This window comes from Equus quagga, chromosome 17 (assembly GCF_021613505.1).
Source record: "Equus quagga isolate Etosha38 chromosome 17, UCLA_HA_Equagga_1.0, whole genome shotgun sequence".
NCBI lineage: Eukaryota > Metazoa > Chordata > Mammalia > Perissodactyla > Equidae > Equus > Equus quagga.
Window position 1 is genome coordinate 35,431,124 of NC_060283.1, and position 19,931 is coordinate 35,451,054.

General features: G+C 47.8%; 1 protein-coding gene across 27 annotated transcripts in view; it reads right to left on the reverse strand.

Moving 5' to 3' along the window:
- The window catches only part of LRRFIP1 (LRR binding FLII interacting protein 1), a 141,749-nt gene that overhangs the window by 72,547 nt on the left and 49,271 nt on the right, over positions 1-19,931 (reverse strand). Inside the window, exon 1 of one of the 27 annotated variants that reach the window (XM_046643463.1) lies at positions 6,983-7,244. The exons of 20 other annotated variants lie outside the window; for them this stretch is intronic. In XM_046643463.1, the coding sequence (XP_046499419.1) occupies positions 6,983-7,048 (66 nt within the window). In that variant the 5' untranslated portion in view covers positions 7,049-7,244. Of the gene's footprint in view, positions 1-5,279; positions 5,574-6,982; positions 7,245-19,931 lie in introns of those variants that run through there. 6 more of the 27 variants (XM_046643468.1, XM_046643477.1, XM_046643482.1 and 3 more) reach the window with 6 other exon arrangements.

A 19,931-nucleotide genomic window follows, 5' to 3' on the forward strand; every position in this document is an offset into this window, starting at 1 on the left:
GGCCACCAACTTTTGTTTTCTATGTAAACCTCCAACCCCTCATATGCAGTACATTCTAAAAATAGTTTGCTATTCAAAGCAACCAAGTGGAATGAGCGAGGCATTCTCCTGCAGCGGCACGAACAGGCCCACGCCACCTCTGCACCCTGCATCCAGAGCCCCCGGGTCCCTCGGCTGCCACATGCATTTTAGTCCAGTCTCAAAAGAAATGCTCATCTTCCCAAAAACCTTGCTTGTGCAATTACAGTAAGTTCCTCCAACAAGCGGCCTACTCTTTGTGGCCACGCCTGTAATTATGAATTCCATGGAGGGGAAGACGCCTTGGAGTGACAGTTGTCAATGGGGGGAGTGCCAATTCTCTAGAGAGCATTTTGGAAATGCTGGCAGGGGGGTTGGGATGTCACAGTGATCGCAGTGGGGACTAATGGCCTTTAGGAGCCTGCGCGTGGCATGCCAACCACCCTGCATTCAGACAGGCCTGCATAAGGAAGAACTTTCCCATTGACTTTTCAGGCAGATAGAAAAACCACTTGATAACATTCAGATCTATAAACTTATAAACAAACTCAAAATACGTTTTGCGCAGTTTTAACGTACACTCAATATGCCAGGAATGCAAACGGCATGGAAATTGAGGGAAAATTATACTTGGGTTTGTTCAAAACTTTCCCAAAAGTTAGTGACCATTTTAAATGTCACATCACTGATAGCAACATAATGAGTGATGTCTGGGTCCCAGGACAACACCGCTGCATCAGCCTATGTCTGCAGCTGTCATGCTGGGCCCAGGTCTGCGCACGCATCTGACCTCTGTATCTGTCTTCTGCAACACTGAGACTTGGGCATTTCTGGACCGAAACTGATATTCTGTTACTGCAACTTACCTTCATTTTATTTCCTTCTAATGGTACAGTTAAAACATTATATTGACTTGAAATTACGTGTGCTGGTAGATTTTACCACCCATGAATTTCATCTCAGGTTAGTAACGAGGATGGAGGATGTTAAACTCTTGTTATAAAAAAGGGGCGTTGGGTCTGAAGGGCCTTGAACCAAAGCTTTAAAACTTCGGAGTGGAACAGGTGGGTTGAACCTCCCCACGGCACAGCCACAGACTCAGGGCACAGGTCTGGAGGGGGCGGGGGGCAAGTGCTTAAGCCACAAAATAAACAAGACGCACCTTATCATTTTACTTGAAGATTTGGAGGACACAAAAGTAAACACGAAAGTCTAGCTGGTATTTAAAACATCAAGTTTCCATCAAAATCAACTCTGATGAGTTATGGAGTAGACTGTAAAATTACTGTGGAATTTTAGGATAAAACGACAGCCTTCAAAGAAGCCTGTACCTTGCAAAGATGCTCGTGGCTGGACCCGTGGGCCCCGAGGAGCTGGCCCCCTATCTTCTCCTCTTGGGGGACCTAAAAGAATAGCCCAAGAGGCAATGGGTACCAACTCTGCCTAGACTGTCCACAGAGCTCTCTTTCCCCGTTTTACTACTGGAAATCTCCTGACTTTGCTTTTCAGAACGATAAACCTCTTAAAAGTGCCCCACATACCAATACTAATAATAAACATATCAATCAGGAAGCAAATTACTCATGTTACTTTATGGAGAGCAATGACTAACAACCTTTACCTATTCAAACTGCACACCACAAACTTCGGCTTAGCAACCACACTGATGCTCATAAATAAAGATGCTGCACAGTATCCTCTATGCAAATACATTTCTCCTCTGGCTGTTAACCCATTTCTAATTTCTGTCTGAGACGAGTGAATGTTCCCACTGCCTTCAAGAGCCCCAATGTGGTGGAATTATAAAGAAGAGCATGATGGCCACAAATAAGCATGTGTGTGACTACAGGTGAGAACGGCTGGCCTCACCTGTGCAGCTCTTCAGGTGACAGGTCCCTCCAGCCAACGCATCTGGGCTCCACTCCCTTCACCTTACCAGCTCCATGCAGGGTCTTCCCTGAAAACCCCACACCCTTAAGATGTCACAAAATGCTGAAATTGTTCCTTCTCAGAATAAGGCAGGACACTCCAGCTGCACCAGGGCATCCCTGTATTAGGCAGCACACAACTAGTGACACCTTTTCCTATATTCCTCCTAGAACCAGCTAGGCAGGAAACTGAAGCCAGCACTTCTATCCTCAGCGAGCTTGTCTGTTTGGATGGGGTGGGGCAGGAGCTATACAAAACAGAAAAAGACGTACATCCCAGTAGATCCTGGTGCACGCTGACACATGAAACAGATAAAAAGTTCACATGGTACAAAACCCAGAAAAACAGAAACGGCTGCAGCTCTTTCATTTCTACTATTCTCTTCCTTATTTAGAAAAATAAAGTCCAGTGAATGTTCTTTGGTCTGAAAACTACCAGAAATAGAAAGGAAATGTTCAAGAAAATGAAGACTTCTCAGTATGTATTCGGGGAGCAAGGACTTGTGTCCTAAGAGGCTGCCTTAGGAACAAGAAATCCTTTAGCCCTGATCCTGGGGTTGTGAGGCCCGGGCTGCGAAGAGAAGCTGGCAGCAGGTGACTGTCCGCCAGACTCTGTCGGAAGCAATGTGCACAGTGGTGACAGTCAGCAGCACCAGCTCCGAGGCCGTTGGCCTGGGTCTGAACTGGCCCCGGTGCCTGTGGGCTGTGTGGACTTGGGAAAGTCCCCTGGCCTTTCTGAGCCTCAGCTTCCTCTTCATCTGTAAGGCAGAGATTACCAAACTACCTCTTGGGGTTATGACAAGCGTTAGGGAAAGACTTCTGCAGAAAACGCAGGGCTGACAGCAGGCGCTGGAAATGTTAGCTGCTGTTACTACTCACACAGCATCTTCTCTAACAGCTGCAGACCCAGCAGTGTGGATTCAGCACAGATTAAGTCTAAAAGCCCCAAGGGAAGGCAAGTGCGCTGAGGCACCAATGAGGAGAAAGTGCACTGGGGCAATTTCAGAGGAGAGAGGTGGAGGCTGGGGTGACAGCCCACACCCGAAGCCCACGCACGCCTTATTTCTCTTCTGCAGGGAAAATCACACACCCACCTGCCACAGATAAAAGGGGCTGAGGATCCAACAATGTTGGTTTGATAAGCTCCATCACACAAACATATAGATGAAACGTTTTGGTTAAAATTTAAAGTAAACCCTCACTATAGTTTAAATTACTTAAATTGTTACTTTTCTACTACAAAGTAGTTGCACTTCAGAGTCAAGGCAAAACTACTTACCAATGGGCTTTAAAGTTGTCAAGTTACAGTGAAGGAGAAAACCTCTTGGAACTCTGGCCCTCCCTCAAATGAATGAATGAGTCTCAGAATACACAGTTGTGTTGTTGGTGTTGGTGTTGGTGTGTGTGTGTGTGTGTGTGTGTGTGTGTGTGTGTGTGTGTGGTTTGTTTTGGAGTCTGGCTGGGGGGAGGGGATTTCAGCAGCGGTCTGCAATCAAACAGATGGCAACTTTGAATTATTAAATCTTGGATGTAGTCAACATTACGCTTTGTTTAACTTCGGAGAAAGAAGTTAATTGACTTAATTTTATCTAGATAGTCTGAATAACGAAAGTTCTAGGCAACCCATCCCATGAAAATAAGCTTCTTTATTTAAAAACAAACAAACAAACTAGAATTTGGGTGGCCCAGAGTAAAAACAGGAAGGTCATAAAAATTCCTCTTCTCCCTCCCCCATGTCTAACATACAGTGAAATGTAACAGGCTTATGTCAATAGCAGGTTAGTAATTCGAACCTCATGGCCTCTGGGGCTCCAAGATCAAGACTCTTAAATTTGAACAGATATTTTGGAAACACTGGCATATGAGTAACTAGTCATAAACAATTCCTTCGCTGAGTCACACAGTCCGATTTTTCCGGGATAAGAAATGCCTCCTGAACATTGCCTTTTGAGGAGCAAACACATTATACCAATACCTCGCCTCCTAATTCTGCAGAAACTAGATAAGAACCTCATCTGAATCAGGTGATACTCCAATCGACTTTGCCTGAAAACAGTTTTACAACTATAAATAACATGATTTCCTGTGCTCACTGTAATGGCAGTTAGACAGCAGGGTTTTCAAAAAAATTTGTAAGGACGCTTCCGCTATGCGATATTAGTTCAGGCTAAAAAGAAACTAACTCGCAAAGAAAAAGGGAAATTTGGTCTCCATCTTTGCCCTAGTGGGAACTTTTAATACAATGAAAAAGACCTAATTTACTGTTTTTATATCTTAACTACCCGGGGAAATGATCCATTGAAAACAAACCATATGATTCCAGTGCTCAGCATCTCAGACTGAGGCCAGAAGGAACAGCCACTTTAGATGGACTGCTCCCACCACACTGTCAACGCTCCTGCTTGCCAAGACCTGGGGACCTTGGCACGGGTCCCGACAATGAGGTGGGTGGCCACATTCTACCCTGACAGCCTCTCTCAGGATGGGACTGGTCGTTTGTAAGTGCTCATCAGTATGTGGAAACGGACTAGAGGTGACACAACCCGTCACAAACATGGGGAAGTTACAAAAGTTAAAGAAACATGTGGTTTCTGCACTGTTCTCTCATATGGCTCCAGGGCGGGTGCTGACCCTGTGTAAGGTTGTATAAGGAGCCAGGAGTCCTGCTCAGATCGTGCTTTTTCCTTTGCTAGGTGAGGTGGAGCTTGGTGAATCAGCCCCATCCTGCCAAACCCTGTGGCCCCAGCCCTCCTTCTCCCCCGGAGACCCCTGTTCCCAGGACACAGAGCCATTAATGCAGAACACAAACTGGCACAAACCAGTTTGAAATGCCCACCAGTCTCCAGCTAGAACACTGTATGGCTCTGGGTGGCTGCTGGGTGACTGCCTTCTAAGGCACCCCCACCTGTGCCCGCCCTACTGGTCACTCAGCATGTTTCCTTTTCAACGAACCGTTAACCTCATAAAACAGGGACCCAGTTTTACTTCTGTTCCTCATGTCCCACTCTAAAAAAGTTTTTGCTACTATTTACTAAAAAAAAAAAACCAAAAAACTCCTGCAGGTTCACAGTTTCTTACCAGAAACCCCTGGGACTAAACGTCTTTCAGAGTTCAACATTTTCAGATTTTAGAAGGCTGATAAGATGCAAGCACTATATACCGTGTAACAACCCAGAGTAACAGCTCTTAACCAAGTACATCAACACAGAAATTAACAGAGTACCTTGCAGAGAAATGTTATGACTATTCATGCTAGAAGGGATAAAGACTGAAAACAGCCACCCACCAGCCAGGGCAGGTCTCACTGCCAGATGAATTCTGCAACAAACTTACAAAATAACAGCTTTTCGGAGTTTACTGGATCCTGGAAGTAGGCGTAAGGGATGGTGGGCCTGCAATCTCTGAGTACCTTCTCAATCAGAACGCCTTCCGGACTCTCCTCTCTTCTATTTCCAGCAGCATCTCAACCAGACTCAATCCACCAGTTAAGTTAGGGTTAAGGAGACATTGTGGTCGGGGACTTATTGCGCCAAGTGTTAATTCTACTTATTCCTCTGATGGTCCGTGCCTCTTTTCCTCACATCCTTGTGCCTCTTTTCCTCACATCCTTGTTCTCCACGGTCACTCTTTTCTTCCTCAAGGACTCCCTGCCCAGCAGTTCCCTCTCCTGAGCTCGAATCCTGCCTGGGATCCACATCACCCTGTTCTTGCCATCTATGGTTACCTAGGCGGCTCCTCGGGAACACCAGCTTCTCTCATTCCCAGCCTCCCTTCTTCCCAGGGCCCTTCCCTCATGCTGATTCAAAGATCTCTCTGTAGCTTCCCTGGGCCCCTAGAAACCAACTAGGCGAAGGGATAGAAACCAGCTCCAAAGGTCTGGCCCACTTTACGTGAGGTCATCAAAGAAGCAAACTAAAATGGACATTAAAAAAAGCACCTGACAGCCCTCAGCAACGAGGAACTCTCAAGTGTGCGTTCATCAGAATCTATTTCTATACCCCTCTCTGGTTTACCAAGAAGCTCCCCCAAGGTCAGGGCAGTCTTACTCATCCTGAATCTTCCATAACCATCCAGTAGATGATTAATTCCTAGCTGGTGAAGGCATGATTATGCTGGGTTCACACTTTCATCAGGGTACCTACAGAGACCGCATAAAACGGAAATCCAGGGTTTCTCTCTCTCTGTAGCACTAACTTCCTAACGTGCTTCTTTTCCAAACTACACCCTTTCACTTCTAGATATTTCCACTCACATCAACCACAAGCTGCACGAAAATGGGTTATATTACAAATCTTCTCCACTTCACCCCTGCCCAATTTTAATGCCAAATCACCCCCACATCCGTGGTCCCAATCCTGGTTATTGACCTGAACAACTGCGAAATTCCACGGATGGAGGATCCTGTCCAGACCCGGAGACCCCAGAAGACCAGCCCAAGTGGATTTGGGGACTGGGGTCCTTTAGGGAGCTGGAGAAATCGGGTTCAGCCCCACTGGTCCTAAGGTCCAGGGCAGGATGAGCGCTCCAAACCAACCCAAACACTGCTGGCGCCAGCCTCAAGGCGAGGGCACCCGCTCTGGACACCAGTTCCTAGGTGCTGTATTTTGTAAAGTACCAAACTAGCAGGTCCCAGTGAAACCAGACCACTCGCGGGTCTCAGACCCTGGCTCGATCCACGGCCGACTCACCAGCTGGGCAGAGCCAGACAAAAGACCGTCACTAGAGGCAGAGGGAAGCGACCAGGTTCCTGTTCGTCCTGGGGAGGGGCGTCGTCCAGTGAAAAGTGCCTTCCAGCGCGCAAGAGGGGAGAGCGCACACCAGCAGCGCACGGAACAGAGAGCAGGGCCCGCTCCCACCCGCACATCCTCGCGCCGCGACGTTCACTGAAGGGGGTCCCCTGCCAGGCGCCCACCCACACCTCACCAGGCACAGACGACTGTGGCGGTAGATGCCCACTGCCCTTGGCTTTAAAACATCAACAAAAACCAAACTTTCCAGGGAGAACCGAAAGTTTCGCAAATGTGTTTTCCTCTTACCAGTCGCTGAGCTTCTGGGCTCAGGCAGTCTATTTCCTTGTTCTGCGTGGCCGCAGGGTTGGTCATCCTGCCGGCTCCGAGTCCACCTTCTCACACACCAGGAAAGACACTCGGTCAACGCCGGCTCCTCGGATCCGCGGCGGACGAGCGCTCAGCGCAGCCGCATCCCCAGAGCCGCGGGGTTACTGTCGGCGGAGCCAGACCCGCGCGGCGGAACGGGAACTCGCCCTTCCCGAGGCAGGGCGCGCCTCCGCGGTTCCCGGGCTCGGGCGCGGCCGCAGGGGCGGGGCGCAGGTGGCCGGGGCCGGCCCGCCAGGGCAGGGGCACCCGGGAGAGAGGAGCCGGGCTGGCCCCGTGCCCCGCCCCCGAGGGTCCCGCCCCGCCCCCCGCTCCCCGCCCGCCCTCCACCCGTAGGGTCCCGCCGCGTCCCCCGCGCGCCCCCCATAGCCCCGCTCCCCGCGCGCGCCCCTCCCCGCCCCCCAGCGGCGCGGTTATCAATCACTACGCACCCCCCTCCGGCCCCCACCGGAAAGGCGGTGGGGAGAAAATACCCCGCCGGCCCCGCCCTGGCCGCCCGCCCGCGGTGGGGGACAACGGCGAGTTGAGAGACCGTGGGAAGAGGGGCTAGAAGGGTAGAGCCCCAGGCGGGCAGGGGTCCGCTGGGGGCGGGGCCTGGGTGGGGGAGGTGCTGCGGAAGAATAGTCGGCCGGGGGAGGGACCTCTGAGGGTCTGCGCGGGGGCGGGGTCCTCCGGGGCGGGGCCTGCGCGGTGCTGGGCGGGGCGGACGGCCTGGCCCGGCACCGCCCTCTGCCCCCAGCGCAGTCCGCGCCCTGCTCCCGCGGGCTCCCGCCCGGCGATGTCCTCCAAACTCAGGCCAACTGAGCTCGGGCCGCGGCGACCTCCGCCCGCGCACAGCAGCACCTGCCGGCCACCCCGAGAAGGGGCGGGCTCCCAGGACGACCAGGCTGCGCGGCCCGCGCTGGGGAGAACGAGCATCCGAGGGCCGGGCGCGTCCCCCGCGGGCCTCCCCCTCTGCAAGCCGGGCGCAGCAAAGAACCAGGGTGCCGGCGGTTCGGCGTGGGTCAGGGGTCTCAGAGCCGGGGGGCTGCACCGTCCGGGGGCCGGCCGGGAGGACGTGCGAGGCAGGGGCCGAGCCGAGGTCCCCGCCGGCCGCCGCGTGGGGTCGGCGCGGAGAGTCGTGCTCGCGGAGAGCACACGCCTCCTCCAGCAGCAGGACACGCGGCGCTCTTTCCTTAAAAGTCCCACGGGCAAGGCAAAGAGACGTTTCCTGACCTCGCCAGGCCGGGACGGAAGCGACGGGAAGGAAGCGACGCGCATTTTCATCAGAACGTCAATCTGTCCTGGCCAAGCCGGGTGCCTGCGGCGCCTGGAACCTTCCTGCGCCCCCTCCTCTTATCCTGTGTCGAGGCTGCCCGGGCCCCCTCCTGCCCAGGCCCTGGAGACACATTTTTGCAGGCCCTTCTCAGAAAGACCACCTCCCCGCCTCAAAACGGGAACCTCCCACAGAGTTCCTTGGCCTCTTTCCTTGCTAAGGGTTCCCGAGTCTTGGGAGACCAGAGATTCACATTTAAATGTTAACAATCCCCAGTTTCTCACTCTCTGCCCCCGTAACCTAATTCTCGGTAACATGTGAGCGCATGGCCTGTGTGCGCTCACCTTCCACCTTCCGGGCACCCGGGGCCCCTGAGGAGGGGGCTCGGGAAGGAAGGGGTTGTCCTGAGGGCGGGTGTCCGAGGGGCAGGAAGACCTGACCCAGGAAAGGATGGAGGCGACGGAGGAGAGAGGCTGAGGAAAGCCTGGAGTGGCCGCTGTGGGAGAAAGTCAGCGGGTTTCAACTTTAAGGTGAGCACAGCGCCGAGTTTGATGGACAGCCGCGTTAGCGTCGCAAAAATAACTTTCAAAGAGATTGAGATGCCTACCGTGGAATAACTTGATTTTTTGCTATAATACTTTTGTTAGTGTATGACAGTTCTTGATTCTATAAAGTTAAGTGATTTGGAGAAAATGACTTTAAACTGTTGTACACGAACACGTATGGGGCTTAAGGACTTGATCATGGAAAGCAATTATAATTTTAGTAGTAGTAACAACTTCACAGGTGAGAAGGATCGCCAATTAGTAAAACAGCCTTCTTCAAGACATCAGTTTGAATATTCCCATCTAGATAGGCAAATTCTAGAGCTACCTGCCTCCCCAAACCCTGGGACCACACACCCCAGAGCAGGGTGGGGAACAGGCTTCGTTTGGCGTGTGCCTGTCACAGGGCAATGCTTGAAGACATCTGCCTTCTCCCCATCCCCCAGGCCACCATCCAATCAGCTAGTTATCAGCTTCAGGAAAACCACCTAGGGAGGACGTGGAGTAAGTGGGCTCTAGAATTCAGCCACCGGGTTCAATTTCTGGCTCTGCCACTTACTGTGGGATCGTGAGCAAGTTAGCTGCTGTGTCTGGGTCTCATCTGAAACAAGCCAGTGAGAAGGATGGTGCCCACGGGGCAGAGGAGGGCCAGAGGCACTAACACGCAGGCCCCGCTGAGCATAGGGGGCTGAACTGCCTTGCTAGGCGGATGAAAATGCACGCCGCCCCTGTCTTGCTGCCTCTCAGCCCACTCTCTTCCCTCTGCTGCCGGAGAGCCCCCACCCAGGGCGCCCAGGCCTTCCTGTCCTCCTCCACAGCAGGAAGGAAGCTGGGTAACATCAGGTTAAAATGGCCGAGCCGGGGGGGATGACCCAGAGAGACTGGGGGCAGCCCCAGGGAAGAGAATAAACCCACAGACCCCCACCACAGCTGTGGGAGGGGCCGGCTGCAGAAGTCCTGGGTGGCAGGATGCTGTCATGGAGTGAGAAGCAACTAGCTAATCTTAGTCCCAGGAAGAAACTAACAAGACCAGCAATAAAATAATAATAGTAAGTGAGTGCACCAGAGGTTTCTTATCCCACTAAGTAGCAGCATATTAGAGAAAACTGAGGTTCGGTTCTGACATCCCAGACGGCAGGCTGCTACATTCTGGCGTGTGCTTCCCCTGGCCTGTTCTGCTAGGTGGCTGAGCCTCAGACCCCTCCCAGCTGTGGGGCGGATGTCAAAGTCTGTATTCTAAGTGGAGTGCTGAATTCACACTTCTCGGTGTTGTTGTTTAGCTCCTGAGCCCTCAAGAATAAAGTGTGAAGGGTCTAGTTGCCTTCTGTTCATTAAATAGCTTTCTAAGGAAAAGGGCCCCTCATGGACGCCCCGTCCAAGGCAGGCCTTGTTTGTTTTTTGTTTTTTTTTAACTCATAGCAAGGCCACTTATGAGGATGATTAATGAGTGACAGGAACCTACAGACTTGGCGCTAGGAACGTCCACTAAGAAGTCAGAGGAAGGGGTGTGGCTGTGAAAAGTGATCTTTTGTAGAGTGGGAAACGTGGAGGCCCACCAGGTTGCCATGCCAGCACTCACAGCTCTCAAGGCAGCTTGGCAGAGTAACAGACACCCTTTACCTTGACGGAGACAAAACTAAAACCACTGAGAGTATCAGCCGAGAAGAAATCAGACAGGAAGCCCCAGGCTTCCATCCTCAGGAAGGTTAGGGAAGAAACCCAGGGCGCCTTCGAATGGTCTGAGCCGCATGGAAGGGTGGCCGTGCATCTGGACTGCACCAGCGTGCGCTCAGGGTTTTCATGCAAAGAGTGTGAGGTCAGTGACACAGGTTCAGTTTTCCCCTTCTATTGGTCAGGATGGACTTCTAACAGGTTGCCTCTGAAATTCTGGCCCTTTCCAGGCCGCTGGGCAGTTAATGACCTGCAAACACACAGTCACTATTTAAGCCCAGGCACTCTGCACTGAGAGGGCACTTGGAGATTGGTGGAAGCTCTGACTGTCTCGCGCATTCCTAAAAGCCACCGCGCGTGTGGTCCTCTGTGCCCTCTTGACAAAAGTGAAATGCCCGAAATCTGAAAAGCCATTCTCTGATGTAAAATAAGATTGTATTCAGGAACTTAATTTCTCAAGGGACTCCCGAGAAAAGCAGAAAAAGGTCTAATTTTGTTCTAGGAACATGAGAGTCATAGCTAACCAAGCAAATGCCAGAATGGATAACCAATTTGGGGCCACACCTAAACTCAGTTTACTGGTCGCCATGGCGCCGGTCTGTTGCTAGGGTCACCAGCTTCGCCTCCTGCTGTGGTTTGGTTCTAAGTGTTAGAGCTGCAGAGACAAACCCAGAGACCGCAGCACAGAGCAGGGGCCGGACGGGCGAGGGCAGTGGCTCTGGGATAACTGGCATGAAACCATTCTTCTCAATCACAGCTGTAACATCTGTTTTCCATGAACACGAATCACTAGGCACATTGCTGATAGGAAAATCAACATGTCTAAATTACTTCTACAAACCATGAGCTTATATTTATGTTACTGCCTTATATGGATCCTTTTGACTAATATGGAAAAACACTTCCTATTATAAAGGTGGTTCATGAAGTGATTATCCAGATTTACACAGCACTTTTCAGTTTACAAAAGCACTTTACGCACACCCCGAGGCCCACAAAAGTTGTATAACTTGTCCAGACACACGGTGGAAGAGCCAGGCTTTTTACCCAAGTCCCTACTACAAGTCTGTGCTCTTAGCATCCAGTGTACTGCCTGACAGCCACCCAGGGGTCCTCACTGGGAACAGGCATTCAACAGACAGGCTCTGGGAATGTCCTTAGCTGTCTCCTGGACTTAGCCTGGACCAGTAACAACATCCCCCACTCCAGGGGTGCTGGCAAAGTAGTGCAAGCACCCAGGTCAATGCCGTGGCTGGCTCTCTCAGTAAGACCTGGGGCATTGGTAGGAGCATCAAATGCGGGAGCCAGACCGACTCTGCTGTCTGCAGAGAAAGCTATCCCCACAGTCAGCTGGCCTAGCTTCGGCCCACAGTGAACTTGGCCCACGGGTCAGGATCCTGACTGCCTCCGGTGGACAGAAGCATCTAGGAGAGACAATGGCTGGAAAGCAACAGTGAGCAGTTATGAGCTCCTGTTTACTGAGCTCTCACCCTGTGCTGGGGGGTCGTACTTCATTCCCATAGCTGCCTATCACCCAGTACTCACTCTCCCCTCCCCTCCCTTCAGACTCTGAGCGGGCTCTTTCATAATGGGAGCATGTTCTCACCTCGGAACACAGTGGGCACACTCCTAATAAAATGAGGACTTTGACAGGTTATCATTAACTCGCATTGATCTTAAGTATTTTATATTTTTGTAGCAATTGGGAATGGAAACTCTCTTTTAAAAATGGTGTGTCCTTAGGAATTTTTTGTTTTGTTTTTGCATATAACTACCTAGTACCCAGTAACTCAAAGTGATTCATGATCCACACTTCTTTTTCATCTAATAGATTAAAAAAAAAAATCCCTTTGGATTTTCTCTGGAAGGTGACGAGTTTGAGTTTTGATTGGGCTGAGTTTGAAGCGAGGGCAGAAAGCCTTGGTGGAGGTGTCCAACGCAGTAGGCAGCAGAAGGGTCAATTGGTTCAAGGTGATGATAAAGTTGGTGGCATGCATCTAAAAGAGGCTGGAGGAAGGAATCTTAGGACTCCTACATGTAATGAATAAGAGGTCGGTAAAGAACAAGCCAAGACAGACAACATGTGGTTAGAGAAACAGAAAGTAGAGGCGTCTCCTGGAAGCCACCATTCTCGAAAGTTCCCAGAAGGCCGGTGTGAATATGGGTCTTAAACGAGGCAGATGGAGTGAAGAGAACAGAGTCGAGAAAGCCTTTACTTTGCAACTAGAAAAATGTTGGTTATTGCATGCTGTGTTAAAATTCTACAATTAAACATTTTCGACGATTTGTGCATGTAGAAGAAATGGTAGGTTGCAGCCTGGGAGGAAGGCAGGGTCAGGGCAGAGTTTTGGGTGGAGGGAAGATTTGCTCATTTGTCCCCCTGTTTTTAAGTATGGGAGAGACTTGAGCCAGTTCAGAGGCTGAAAGGTGGGAGTCAAAGGGGAGTGAGAAAAAATGGAGTAGATGGGGAAGAGAGACAGACCAATGACTAGGGGACAAGATGGGCAGGGGGGCCGGTCGGGGTGGGGTGGGGAGCATATGGGCTTTCAAAATTTGGCCTGATTCTGGGCTAAATGGGGATGAGAAAACCAAAGTGGCCAGGAGAGGGCAGATAACAAGAAGCACAGTCCAGGAGCAGGGACTGTGGACCACGGCGCTTTGGGAGGATGGAGAACAGGAGGAACAGAAATTCAAGGACCTGCCCCAGAGCTGCCTCTGGCCCAGCCAGGAGGATGCTGTGATCAGTCCCTGAGCACAGAGCCCTTCCACAGAGCTCCAGAAAACCCAGCAATGCCGGCGCAGGGTAAGATCTGACCCACATTTAAAATATTTCTAATTTATTTTACTCTGGAATTAAGTCCCTCTCCAGAAATGTCCAGGAATAAGTCCATAGCAATCCTGAAAAAAAAAGTATCCATTTTCCAATGCATTCCCCAAAACTGGTGATTATAAGGCCAGACCGGGGATCTGAGAGGTCACAGAACAGCTCCCACACATCATAACCAAGGAAATGGCCACAAACACTGCCGATGAAGCATCTCTCAGGAAAACCACTTCTGTTTTTCATGAACACAACGCACTGCAAATATCAACCGATTATTTTCTTAAAACATTGAGAACAAAACAACTAAAATCCATTGTGTATTTCTCAGCCATATAGGAATAAATTCTGAAAAATCCCCCGAAGTCAATTCTAATGCAAAGAAAAAAAAAATCTCTATATGCTTTCAGAATAGTCCCTTTAAAATGCTTTTGCTCAGAATAGATAGTGACACGGGAAAATAAGCTTTACTCAGCACTTGATTTCACTAGCGGGCAGAACATCCCCCTGATAAGAAATAAATAAAATGCTTCAATGTATACTTAGAAATAGAAAATGATTAAAAATAAACCAAAGCAGTATTTTTTCCAGATACCCACCCATTTATTTGGCTTTGGCCTCAGTAATCCTGCCTACGAGTTTAACATTCTAGCAAAGATAGAATATTCCTAACAGTCAGAGCCAGGAAACAAATCTGGACCCTGCTAGCTGAAATCCAGAAAAATCTATCAGGCTACCCATGTGATTGACAGATGTCATTCACAGAAAGGAAGTGTGGGGGACACAGGACTTTATAAATGGAATTTAAATAGTACTCATATCAAACAGGGAAATTTCAGGGCACTTATGAATTCAAAGGTTTAAAAAGCAGGCATTTCTGCCAAACAGTGTGACTTGAAGACAAGCTGACTTAAGGAAAAGACAAAACATCAGAAGTGAGCAACCTTCCAACCTAAGGGACAGACATTCAGGATGCTCAAACAGCATCCCTAAGATAATCTAAGAAAAAGAATTTCCTGAAAGGAACAGAAGGCCTGTAACCCCCGTCAGCACGGCACTGAAAACACGTGCCGAAACCCTAAGGGATGAGGCTTCGCCTCTGCTCTGTGGCCCCGAAACAGAGTTCAAAGAAAAGCCGTCAACTCCTAGACTCCAGAGCAGTGCCGGATTACAAGCAACCTCTTTATCACCAATTTGCATGCACTGGTTATCTTTACAAAAGATTTTCACATAGGATAGAAAAGGCTTACCTTCGAATAATGAAGATTTTAGATGAACTTCAAGGGCAGTTTAAGGAAGAGCCAAGAACAGCAGTGGGAGAGACATGTTTGGCACAAGAGTGGAAATTCTGGAATAACTGGAGATGAAATAGCCACTCCTGACCACGTCATCTCCGAGTACCAGCAAAGAGGTCAATTAAAGGCACCTTTATACCCGACGCCTGACTGGGCAGCTTCAACCTGCCTTTGATTAATGGGTGGGTGTGGCATCTGAAGACCACTGGACATTCTCCAATGCTGCTCTGACAAGGGGCTTGATTTCAGCCGCTCAGATGATACTCAAGGCCCGTCCTCTTATCCTCACGTCAGTGGACGCATCCATCCATATGAAATGTGGGATTAGACCCTATGGGGAAACTGTAACATAAATACAGCGCAGGCTTTCTTAACCTCAGCACTACTGACATTTTGGGTCAAATAATTCTTTGTGTGGCAGCTGTCCTGTGCATCAAAGGATGCTTAAGAGCGCCTTCCAGATGCCAGGCCAATGTGCTATTCAGCTGGCACGTGATGGTATGGCCATACTCTTGTAAAATACCCCCTCCCTTAGCATGCTGGGTGCCCAGCTCCTGCTGGACAGCACAATCCCAGTGCCTCCCAGAATCCTAAACATCTCATCACATACCACGATGCGCATCCTCAGAATCCCGTCTCTACATCTGCCAATTGACAGAAAAGGAGACTAAACTCGCAAAGGTTGGGGGTCGTGCTGCTGCCAGCATCGAAGATCCATGCTGCTTCTCAGTGCAGAGGAGATTCGAGGCAGACAGATGGAGGTAAAAGAAAAGACAAACTAATTAGCTTGTCAAATTCTTCTAGATAGCGCAAATGCAGTAGACTCTTTTATAACGAGGCATCGTTCCCCAGTAACGTGGAGCTTCCTTTACCCTGCTTCTCTCCATGGACCGGTTTTTGTTCCAAAGGTATTTGTGAATTAGCACAGATTTCACAACAGTTCTATAAGATGGATACAGGAACATTTTGCGACACTAAATAGTTCAGATTACTCTTAAATTTGTATGTATGTCGGTCTCCATGTTACAAGGATGAGGCAGGCTACCAATTTTTCACATGGGAATGTAATGGATATTGAATGCAAAATTGTGAATTATTTTTAGTAAAAGTGGTTAAGAGTTTTTATTAAGTTTTCAAAGGTACATTTCGGCTTGTTTGAATGTTTTCACGCAAAATTTTGTTATTCATTTGTTTACGGTTTGTACCTTGCAAGACTGTCATGAGGAAGATTCCTGTGCAAATAGTCCTCGAACGAACTTCTAAGGCGACTGTTCTGACCCCGAACAACATGCTTCTATATTCGATTTTATTTAAAATATTCCTGCATTGAAAAATTTGAAAGGACTAAAGAAATAATTTGTGGATCCAGCTACTGATTTAAATGAGAAGTGTTACAAAAATGATAGACATTTATGTGATAAAATTAAAATACTCTTATATTTTCTGCAATAATAATGATTCATCCCATACATCCACATTGCGATGTTGAACATGATGTGCAGAACTCATGGTTTATTTTCAAATCTATGAATTGCCTTCAGAATTTTACTTATAATTTCAGTTTCTGTTGCATCAGCAGTGTGATGTTTGTCCAAACGGAAATAACAAAAACTGCCTAAAAATACTAAAAACTACAAAGACACAAGAAAGATTGGCTAATGTGTTATTACTGTCAGAAGAACTCAAATTATGTGAAAAATTTCTTCATTATGGCACCGTAATTAGTGAATTTTTTGAAATATAGGCAAGGGAAATGGTATGAAATAAACATATAAGAATTTATTAAAAACAAACACAAAAAAAAACAAACAAACAAACAAAAAGGATGCTTAAGAGCATCTCTGGTCTCTACACACTTAGATGCCAGGAGCACTCTCTACCTTAGTTGTGACAACCCAAAATGTCTCCAGACATTGCCAAATGTCCCCTGGCAGGCAACATGGCCCCAGAGTTGAGAACCTCTGATCTGGAGGGACTTGTACCTTCAACCAAGGCGCCCACATCGTAGAAGCACATTCACTTATCAACTTACACCGAGAAGCCACGCCCCAGCATAGCTAAACACGCACAGAAGTAATGGTCAAGATAGAAATATTTCAACACATCCTCTAATATCGGTGGCCCTCTTTCCTCATCAAGAACTCCAAAGCGGGGCTAGTTATCGTTGTCAGGAAGAGCAAAAAAACTCAGCACCGCACACCGTGTGGGGGCCACAGGGCGGGGGTTCAAGGCTGAGATTTCAGAGGTAGCGTGGTCACGCCAAAACCGAAGGTGTGATCTCGAAAGTAGGGTGGAAGAAACAACACTGCAAGTGAGACGGTCAAAGAGCTGAGGTTTGCGTCTCGGCACCTCTGGGAAGGCCTCGTGCAAAAAGAGTCAGTGCTGGAGAGTGAGGGCTGCCGGCATCGCAGCCTCCTGCACGGTCTGCACAGAGTACCGGGGATCCTGCAGAAAGCCCTCAGATGTCCAGTGCAGAGGCGTGGGAGAAAACCTGGTTGGAATCCCTGCTCTGCCGCTTATTAGTTCATAGTTTCCAACGACCCCTGTGCCCTCTTCCAGCTTCCTGTGTAAGATGGGAGACTGGATGGCAGACAGCAGTGGGACCCCAGCCTGTCACGAAGTGTCATTGCCGAGAACTGACAGCACAGTCTGTCTGTTCTTCTAAAGTCCACACATTACTTTTCCTGCAAGATAAGGGACTCCAGAATTACAGTTCTCGTACAGATTTCAAGAAGCCACAGGTAGAATCTCAATGTCACTTAACTGGCCTGGCCTGGAGTTAAAGTTTTAATCAGCATTTTGGGCTGCTCCAGGAGCTTTGGCCCTCTTTCCGGCAGCTGACCCCCTTCAAGCCCTGAATTTTGGCATTACTTCATTGCTATTCCCAAAGCCAGGCTTTTGGTGTTCTTGCTTCTTAGACAAGTATCTTATGACCACCACTAGGTAAAAATGCACGCATATAGACAAAGACGGGAAGGAAACACAATAAACAAAACAGTTGCTCTATTTAAGTGACGGAATCATGGGAATTTTATTGCTTTTCAGAATACTTTTAGGTAAGGTTAGAAGGCTGGGTTTTTTTTTGTTTGTTTGTTTTAAACAATACTCAGGTTAAGAAATTTGAACTTTACTCAGGAAGCAGTGAAGGACTCACTGGAAGTATTTGACTAACGAGGTAAGATTTTGTTTGAACAAAGAACTTGTCGGCTACGAAAAAAAAAAAGTTGAAAATCACCTTCAATACTCTTTTCCAAAAACTTCTTGGCTGGTCTCACTATTTATTTTTCCAGATTAATTTTAGAGTCCACTTGTTAAACTTTAAACCAACCTTGTCCCCTAAGCTGGGGTTTTATTTGAATTGCATTCTATTGATAAGTTATTTAGGGATGGATGAATATATTTCAACATTGAGTCTTCTCATTCAGAAACCAAGTCTCTCTCTGTCCATTTTTAAATCTGAGATGTCCTTCAGTATATTGTTATAGTTGTCTTCATACAGGTCCTGCATATTTCTTTATTCCTAAATGCTATTTGGAATGAGATCTTATCTTTTTTTCTGTTCTTAAAAAAGTCATTATTGTGGGATATGAGAATGTGATGGGTTTTGTTTCTATTATTACAAATGATTTCAGTTTTAGATTGATTTTTCAGATTAGACATATACGTAATCTGCAAGTAGTTACAGATTTCATCCATCAGTAGTTACATTGCTTATTTCTTTATCCTGTCTGAACATCAGAACTCCCATTGTCAGTGTTACAGCAGCTCTGGTATACCCGGCTGTTCTTAAATTGTATGCTCTATAATTAGGGAGACAAGAAAGGTGGCAACTTTGTGCATTAGTGCTTGCACTGTAATAACACAGGACAGGACTCACAGGAGGCTTGTTACAATTTAAATAGCATTAAAATTGCCTACAAAGTAAACAGAGACTCTGTTCTCAGTCACCTGGTAGGGCATCTGAAGGGAAACAAATTACAAGTCTCAGAACAAGACAGTCTTGTAAAGGCTACGATCTAATCTGACCAATAAAAGATAAATGGACAAAGCGACATGGAGAAGGAATAGTCCTGAAGTCAGTGAAAAGTTAATTACTATTGTTAGTGTTAGAATACAATTGTCTTCTGCGGGGAGAGGCACCATGCAGGCAGGATGCTGAGCTCAGATTTTAGGGCCAACATGGCTGGACTGAAGCCTAAAACTTGCTGTTGGCCTTGGGCAAGTTATATAAGCTCTCTCTGTGCCTCGGTTTCCTCATCTATAAAATAGGAGTAATAATGGTACCTAGTTCATGGGGTTTATAAGGATTAAATGAGTTATTATTCTTAATCAGTATTTGAATAATGAAATGCTAACTGTAAGTATAGAGGAGATTTTGGTCTATATAATGCACAATGTTACAAAATTGTTCAAGGAGCATTTAATCGAAATCTGATGTATCCAGTCACCGTTTGCAAAGGGATGTGGGAGTTAACTTTTGTCCCAGATCACCGGGCTCTCCCTATCTGCCTTCCTGCCCCCCACAGTGGGCTTCTATCTCAGCCTCTATGTCTGCCGCTCAGAACAGCACGGCCTGCACTGGATATCCTCGTGCGGGGGAATATATAAGTTTGTGAAACCCATAGAACCGAGATATCTTTTTTTGTAACTTATTTTTTTATTGATGTCATAATAGTTTATAACATTGTGAAATTTCAGTTGTACATTATTATTTGCCAGTCACCATATATATGTGTTCCTTTACCCCTTATGTCCACCCCCCCAGCCCCCTTTCCCTCTGGTAACCACTAATCTGTTATCTTTGTCCTTGTATTTGTTTATCTTTCACATATGAGTGAAATCTTATGCTGTTTGTCTTTCTCTATCTGGCTTATCTCACTTATCTCGCCCATAATACCCTCAAGGTCCATCCATGTTGTTGCAAATGGGACGATTTTGTCTTTTTTATGGCTGAGCAGTATTCCATTGTATATGTACACTACATCTTCTTTATCCAATCATCAGTTGATGGGCACTTGGGTTGCTTCCATGTCTTGGCTATTGTGAATAATGCTGCAGTGAACATAGAGGTGCATAAGTCTCTTTCAATTGTTGATTTCAAGTTCTTTGGATAAATACCCAGTAGTGGTAAAGCTGGGTTGTATGGTATTTTGATTTTTAGTTTTTTGAGGAAGCTCCATACTGTTTTCCGTAGTGGCTGCACCAGTTTGCATTCCCACCAGCAGTGTATGAGGGTTCCCTTCTCTCCACACCCTCTCCAACATTTGTTGTTTTTTGTCTTGGT